This window comes from Aplysia californica, unplaced genomic scaffold, assembly GCF_000002075.1.
Source record: "Aplysia californica isolate F4 #8 unplaced genomic scaffold, AplCal3.0 scaffold00074, whole genome shotgun sequence".
Lineage (NCBI taxonomy): Eukaryota > Metazoa > Mollusca > Gastropoda > Aplysiida > Aplysiidae > Aplysia > Aplysia californica.
Window position 1 is genome coordinate 710586 of NW_004797344.1, and position 8584 is coordinate 719169.

Here is an 8584-nt window from a genome sequence, read left to right on the forward strand (position 1 = left end):
AACCGACACGACCCGATTCCCCCAACGGGCACCCCGTATAAGGGTTAACACCCCTTTCAACATTATATGATTACTTAAGAGGCGGGACCTACGAATTTAACGTCCATCTCCGATAGGACCGAAGCAGTTAGGTGGAGAACCTTAACAACTCCCCAAAACAACACATGTTCAGAACATGCCTCCGGGGGTTGGAACCAGGACCATCCGCTCCATAGTCCAGCTGTATACCAACTGAGCATCGATGGTGAAGTTTTGAGGAAGAGAGGAAAAAGTGAAATCGATTATGAGATTCCCCAACCAGTGTTCCTCGGTTTCACATCACAAACAAGCACCCGGGGGCTCTCGTGGCCTAGAGGTTAAGGCGTTCGCATCTCATTCAAAGGTCCCGGGTTGATTGGATAACATGGAAACGTTAAAATCATCATCCATTATCATGATACATGATATATGAGATTCCCCGGTTTTTTTGTTTTTTTTTTCTCTTTACATTGGTCATTGGCGGGTGCTCTCTTGTGGTTTGCTGCTTTTTCTTTTCAAACAACTATCGTCCTTATCTCTTATCCTTTTTTGTTTGTTTGCTACTCTCTAGTGACGCCTCTAATCTTCGGCACCTATATGACTTATTTGTGTTGCAAGTGCCGTGAAACTCTTACTAGACTGGGGGGAAAAAAAAGAGAAAAAGAATTCTGCTCTTCCTCGTACGCAATATTCACGCTACGAGACAGCTTAGATCATCACGGCCCTTCTCGAGCTCGCCGGGCGCACGGGTAGTCATGTGGATTGACTCCAACAGATCGTAATCTCTCGTCCACAGACGAGCCCCGTCCAGCGTGGAAGGCGCATTGTCAGAGACAAGAGATATTATATGTTATACCGTTTTGCCCCCTCGTCTCTGGGCATAGCCGGGGTGAAAGATACGTCCAGTGTGGTAGGCATAGCTCTGGCTGAGAAGGTAATTCGAGAGTGTCAGAGACTGCAGGCTTTTAACGTTGGCATGCTGACCCCTGGTTCCCTCTGCTGGACGAGACATAGCTCAGCCTCGAGGCCCGCGGGCGGCCGTCATGCTTGGGTGAGCTGCGACTCGGGCGCAGTGCTCACGGGCAGGTTGCTGGTTTCAAGAGCCAGATGGCCGTGGGCGCACTGATAGCTGTTACTTGGTATCATGCTAGACTACGGTTCTTGTTTTGTTCGGGGTTTGTTTTTTTGTAAAGTGTTTTGCGGCGCTCGCAACTGCGCGCGGGACACACCAAACATTTTCAGTTGGTTGGAACTTTTGAATTTTGCCCGGGTGGCGGCCGAAGCCTACTCTCATTGATTTTAGACCACCAAGGGATCTTTAACGTGCGCAACTTGCATACGGGGCCTCTGAGATTTTTTCGCCCTTGACCGAGAAGGCTAGGTGTAGATCTTTCCTACCAGAAGATAGTGGTGTGGCTGAAAGACAGCAGTGAGAAGGAGCCAGCGAGTAGCAGTAGAAAGCCCTTCAGAGTCTGGAGCCCAAAGGAGGGGAGGGGGTGAGGGCAGAAAGTGGAGACGTAAGCAGACGATAGACACATTGCGAGAGAGCAGGAAAGGAGGTGAAAGGGGACGATTTTAGAGAAGAAAATTTTTCGGTCGCTACGCGGATTCGAACCCGGGACCTTTGAATGAGATGCGAACGCCTGAACCTCTAGGCCACGAGAGCCCCCGGGTGCTTGTTTGTTGGAGTAGAGAGAAGCACTCTCTTTGATTACGGCGCCTGTTGTGCTGTGGTTAGGAGCTTGGCTGTCGCACACAAGAGACCCGAGTTTGATTCCCGGGTGGGGAAAACTTGTATCTGTCATCTCGGTCTTTCTGCTGGGATGTTGTATCCCTCTCAGCGCGGGCTGGCCCCAACAGGGGGGGGGCGCTGGTTTTTTTGTTTGTTTGTTTTTTGTCAAGTATCTCTGTCTTTCTGCTAGTATGGTGTGTTCCTTGCAGCTCTGTGACTACATTGAACGAATATGAGATTTCCCGACCATATTCATAACAAACTAAAGACGCATTTTGATCATGTGATGGAGGCGCAAGAACACATACGTATTTTTGAAAAAGTCACATTGACTTAATGGCTTCCGCTTAAAGCAAGGGAAAGAACGAGAACATACGAGGTTGAAGTAAATCGTTTTCGAACGTGACTTTGATGTGGGTATTTTAAAGAATGCAAGCTTTGCACTTTGAATGTTGCGTATGAGTGAACGGGACGTGGTGGGTGGTTGGTGGGCGCTCTAGTGTGGTTTTCTCTTTTCCTGTCAAACATCTATCGTCCTTACTTTGTGTGGTACTGTCTCGTTAAATCCTCTAATCTTCGACCCATATATGACAAATTGGTGCTGCTAGTGCCGTAAGGCTCTTACTAAAACTAAACTAAAGCACGTGACATGATTTGGCTCTTCCCCCCCCCCCCCCCCTAGGGTGGGTTTCTTGAATTGGGGTTGTCTCGGAGTATTAAAGATGGGAGACTTCCTTTTGTGCCATCAGGTGCAAAGTTCCTTTTGGACCAGTAAAAGAGTGACGTCGGTAGCCTAATGAGTGGTTAGGCTACCGGACTCGTAATCGTGAGATTGCGGGTTTAGGGGTTCGAGCCTCAGCTCGGTCCGACGTTGAGTCCTTGTCAAAGGCACTTTACACGAATTTCCCACGTGGCTTGGTCCTCTCGGAGGTGGATGTTAAACTCGGATGTCCCGCCTCTTAAATAACCTAATAGTGTTGATTGGGTTACACCTATACCATTTCACCGCTAAAAGATGTGTCTCATTTGGACCCGTAGTGTTTGCTGATTTCTTGCTTTAATTTTGGAACCGATTTTTCGTGTTGCCTCTTCCTTTCTCCAAACACACAGTAGTCTTTTGAAATGGAAGAAGTTTGCGATTCTGACGGTCTACTGTGTATTTACCCCCCCCCCCCCCCCCCACCCCACCCCTTGCTCACAACGTGAAAGTGGAAGTTAAGTTGACATCGAGCAGGATAAATGTTTTTGTTTTGTCTTTTTTCAGCAGAGTTGAAATTTCTTTTGCATGCCTGTTTGTCTCACTCCTTTGAGTGGGTGGTTGGCGGGTGCTCTGGTGTGGTTTGCTCCTTCTTTCCTTTGAAACATATTCTAACGTCTTTATCTCCCCTTCTTCTTTTTTATGTTTGTTATTCTCTTGTAACACCGTTCATCTTCTGGCGCTCATATGACCTTATGCAGTTGCGAGCGTGGTAAAACGTCTACTTAAAAAACAACAACAACAACAAATACTCCTTTGAAGCACCATTGAAAGTGAATACATAATGTGTGTAACCCCCGCAACCCTCTCACGGGACAGTTCACCAGGCAAATGAAAAAAAAATCAACTGTGTGTTTGGCAGAGATGAACTTTTCTCACCCTTACCGACCAGCTTGTATTCGATGCCGCTAAAAAATATAATCGTTATTTCGCACAATTGCTACTTGGTGAAATGTAAATGTACCCACCTGTTCAACTGGTCCAATGCGGGTGGTTGGTGGGGGGCTCTGATGTGGTTTGCTCCTTCTTTCCTATTAAACGTCTATCGTCCTCCTTTTTTGTGATTGTTACTCTTTTAACTCCTCAAAGCTTCAGCACTTGTAAGACCTTATTATGTTTCAAGTACTGTAAAACTCTTACTGAACTTAAACTAGTCTGTGGGTGGTTGGCGGGTGCTCTGATGAGGTTTGCTCCTTCTTTCCTATAAAAAAAATATATCGTCTCCATCTCCCCTCCTTTTTTGTGATTGTTACTCTCTTGTAATACCTCTAATCTTCAGCACTTATATGACCTTATTGTGTTGCAAGTGCCTTAAAACTCTTACTAAAACTAAACTAAACTAGTCCAAAAGGGATTGGATATTACATTTACTAGTCCGAAGTGACCCACCGCCAGACTCTGACACAGTCCAACTTGAGATGGATGTTTAATACCCTGTGCACACTGCTAATTGAATTCTATCGGATTAAGCCAAGGTCAGACAGAGGCAAAAGCTACTATTCTGGCTCGTTACAACAGATTCAATCTTCAACCAAGAGAGAACAAACGCGTTTGACTTTGACAGTCACAGTCGAATATAGCCAAATTTAGCGTAAATGGTAGCTTTTGCCCCATCCATGAAGGAAAATTTACCTTTAACGCCAAGCCTTTTGAATTACGGCAGGGAGTCGAAATTGGGTGTTTTGCCTATACAATGATTATCTTTTTTTTTATTACCGGCCTCTTTGGTGTAATGGTTAGGCTTTTAGCCGTTGCATGCGGAAGATGTAAATTTGCTTGGCATCTGGGGAAATTATTTTGTCGAGTTCAGCGAACCTGTTCAAGGAGACCACCCACTGTCGAGGAGAATAGTGCTCTTCTTAGATATAAGTGATTATTTTGAACAGTGGTATTATAATAGAAAAAAACACAAGGGAAAAGTGGGAAGTGGTCGATTGTTCAGGTGGTTGTCTTGGACTGGTGGTCGCTAGAGCAGGTTCGACTAATCTCTATCTGCTGTGAAACTGTATCCCCCTCTCCTGGTTTGGCTCTGGTGGATAGTATAGGGTTGAAACAATCCACCTCCTAAATCATCTACATTTGTGTGGATGGAGACAGAAAATGTTACCCCACAGGGCGGTGCACTGACTGAAGTGTCTTTAGGCCATTCCCAAAGGGGGGACATTTCTCGTTCTAACGCACAGTAGAATTGTAAATGGACGGATCCAACAATGTCATGCTCATAACTGTGCCTGAACTGCAACAGGGAACTGCTGCCTTTTCTTACCTAATCCTCTCTTGCAACCCGCTATTTCCGGGGTGCCTTGATAGTCGAAGCAGACTATGTGCTGTTGAAGCTAGAGAGGTGAGCAGAGTAAGTCTTGATTCCCTGTAAGAACTTCTCTGTTGACATCCACCCCTTGGCGCCCATGTGACCATAAGCAGTTGCGAGCGCCGTAAAACCTCTACTAAAACAATAGAATAAACAAAAGGAAAATGTTAGTTGCAATCAGTCATTATTTTCATTTTATTGCATTTTTTTTTTTTCTCTCTTCTCTTCAACAGATCCAAAGGTCTCAGCTAGAGCCAGAAATTCAGGCAGCGACGACAGATGAAGTTCTCATCTACAATAAAGGACTATAGGCTTGGCTATTTGTCTAGCTGTATTGAGATGATACTTTGGACGCATAATTTTGCAAGGAAAATTTGCTGTGTGGTGCATTCAAATAATAATTATATGATAATCTGGTTACCCATGGTCTGGTTGTCTTTTTGTTTTGTTTTATTTATTTCAGGGTTCAGGGGATGTGCTGTGTTGACCATATTTTTTTAAATTTGTATACAGAATCTTTTGAATTAAGTACATATAATTTTAAGACCGGTCAACCGTCCAACCCACCCACCAGCCATCTGACCCACCTACCAGCCAACCAATGAATGAATCAAATAGTTTATAAAATATCATCTGATCATTAAATCAAATGTTGAATCAATCCAAACATGCACTAAGTTATAATCAAAGAAACGAATGAACCTTCAAAGATACAAGTATCTCAATAATTTTAGAGAGTCCTGTGATAAAATATTTTGTATTGGGAAATGCTCCTGATATTATTATATTTAAAGTCCATAATATTTTTTCTTTCACTTTTACAATTTCACTTACCAGTGGTTATATATGTAATCACACTGTAGAAACTGTTTTACATCTGTAGCTTCCATTTAGTATGGCATTGGATTTGTAGTATTAGAAAGTATACTGTTGTTTCTGACCACCAAAGTGCTCATTATTTTAGTAGCATCTAATGTTTCTATTGTGTTGTTAATGCTTTTACTACCATTCCCAAATTTATATGATCTGTTGTTTGTAACCATGGCTTTAGAATAACCCTTTTTAAAATTTGATAACTGTCTATCCAGTTTTTTTTAGTTTTTTATTTCAAGCAAAAGGTGTACCATTCGGGGAAATGCGTAGACAAGCTGTCTTTTTCTGGGAGCTGTATGGTGAGAGTTCAATGTGAGTGTGGCTATTTTGCCTGAAAAAAAAAAATGATAATGTATTTTTGTTGAATTTACGTAATGGGCAGGGTCTTGGAATTTTTCCAGTTTCGTTGTTAAACACTCGCACCCTTTGTGTCATGTGTTCTTGTTAGGTGTTCTAGTTTTTTCTCTCCTTGTAAGGAAGACAATGCTACTGCTTGAAAAAAAAAATTCTATGGATGTGAAATTCTTCAAGTGCCCTGTAAAAGTTGCAGTATTGAATTAAGTTGACATGTTAGAGTCAACAAGGTGCCTGGGGACAAGGTAATGACATTTTTTAAAAAAAAATTTACCTTTGTAGGTATTCTTTTGGCTCCATCAGCGCTCACCATTCAACTTACACTTGTTTCAAAGCACAAAGTGTTGATCATAGCAGTATAATGTTTTGTATTGTACCCCTAGTGTTTTGTTTTATTCTCATTACTTTAATTTCTTGAAAATGTATTTCTTTTCTATGTCACTTTGATAAATCGATCTCTGTACATGTGTATGTACTTATGTGTTTCTTTTAGGGTGGAGGAGGAGGGAGAGGGGAGGTTGGCTCAACTTGTTGCTTTCTCCCTTTCCTTTTGCCCCAGTGTTCCTATTGTCCTGGCAAACTGTGGCCTCTACCGTGCCCTGCTGTTGGTCTTAGTCTATAATTCAACAGTCTCTGAGGATATGTATCTTGCACTCGTGTGTACTGGTCTTTGTGTTCAATGTTCGAAAGGTTTGCTTCATTGACTGGTGTCTTTGCAGCCTTTTTAATTTCAAACTGATCTTTTTCTGGCTTGTTTTCTTGCATTCCAGTTATGACTGTTTTCTACCTCTGTTTAGTGGGTGAGGATAATTAATCAGAGAGCATTTTGGTAGAGCGTAATGTATTCGGAGATGGACTGATATGTAGAGAGAGGGTGCTTGTGTGTGTGTTTGAGAAAGAGAGGGGGGGGGGGTAGGGAGAAAGATAGCGAGAGAGAGAGAGAGAGGGGGGGGGGAGAAAGAGAGTGTAAGAGAGATTTAGATTTAGTTAGAGTTTTACGGCACTTGCAAAACAAAACAAATAGGTCTTAAGATTGTAAGTGCATAAGATTAGACATGTTACCAGACAGTAACATAATGAGAAGAGATACGGACAAAAGAATGGTGTTAAATAGGAAAGAAGGAGTAAGCCACACGAGCCACTCACTGGGAGAGAGAGGGGAGGGTGGAGAGAAAGAGAGCTGTTCTTCAGTTTTGATTTTTAATTTTAAATTTCTATTTTGATGACAAAGAGTGCCTATTGAAACTATTACCATGATCACATTCAGTATGTAAGATAGGACTTTGGGTTTTTTTGGTGTATTTTTTTTCTATTTCCCATGATTAGTTTATTGGTGGGTTAAATCAATATGCGTCCTTTTTGAAAGATCAAAAATACATTCTCTCTGTGCCATGTGGAAAAAAGCAATGCATCAAGCTTTGTTCTTGTCATCCACCAATAAGCAATTCTACAGTTGTTTTTCTTTTTGCTACCCATTCCATTTAAGTTTTAGACGATTTTCCCACATGGGCAAACTTTCTTTACCCTGCTTATCTTTATCCTATGGAAGCCAAGTGACAACTTAATTAAATGCAAGTGTAATAAACTGTCCAGACTGTTGTCATCAGTTTTCTAAATTTATTGCTTTCTACCCCTGGCAATACATTTTTTCTTGTCTTTTATATGTTTTGTGTATGGGGAAGAATCTATATTTATTTCATTAGCTCTGGAGGTGCGTGCATGTTCCGGACATAATGCTTAAAGATACATGTACATGTTGTGTGACCTAGTGTCACAAGGCTCAATTCAAGGAGAATGTTGACTGAGGTACATTCGTGGTTGTCTCTGGTGTGTGATAGCTTTATTGTTATACATTTTGATTATTATTATTACTATTGCTGCTGCTGCTTTAACCATCACCATCGTTATCGTTATCATCATCTTCATCATCATTATCATCGTCATCATCAAAGAGGTACATCTGAAGTGTACTGGTATTAATGTCAAAAGGAGGGGGGGGGGGGAGAATATGGTGCAGATCTTGAGTTGTGAAAAGGAAGGCAGAGAAATTGAGGCTGGCTGGGGATCAATAAAATAGTGATACTGGCGGTCATCATCTTTACATTACGCTCAGTTGTAGAGTAACGCCGTGTAGAAAGGATCTTGTTGAGAAAGCTCTGATAACACAGTTTTGTGCTTGCCTCTAGATGTTAGAAGTCTGAGGTAAAGGTGTCACTTTTTAGATCGGGTTCAGAAAACTTTACCCAAATGGTTGTTGTCGATCAGGTAAGCGGATGCCCAAAAATAGCTGGCTTGGAGTTTGAATTCTGACAACATTTTACTTGTTGAGTAAAACTAATCATGTTTGTTGGGGGTATTACTTACTCCTGTAAAAGTGATCCTGAACTTTGTAAGCAGTTCAGTAATAGCGATACTTAATTCTTTGAGGACAGAGTGGACACATGTTGCGTCTGACAGGCAATGTTAAAGCATATTTCTAACATACGGAAATCAGGAACATGTATATTCATATATTCATACATGCCTGTTGCTTGCCTTT

At 42.0% G+C, this 8584-nt stretch overlaps 1 protein-coding gene across 1 annotated transcript in view; it reads left to right on the top strand.

Annotated features, from left to right (window-relative positions):
- LOC101857705 (sideroflexin-5) overlaps positions 1-5976 on the top strand; it is a gene marked incomplete in the record, with an annotated part of 51269 nt that extends 45293 nt beyond the window's left edge. The window contains 1 exon segment of the mRNA XM_013080088.2: positions 5052-5976. Coding sequence (XP_012935542.1) covers positions 5052-5129 — 78 coding nt within the window.
- Positions 5977-8584: the final 2608 nt, after the last annotated feature.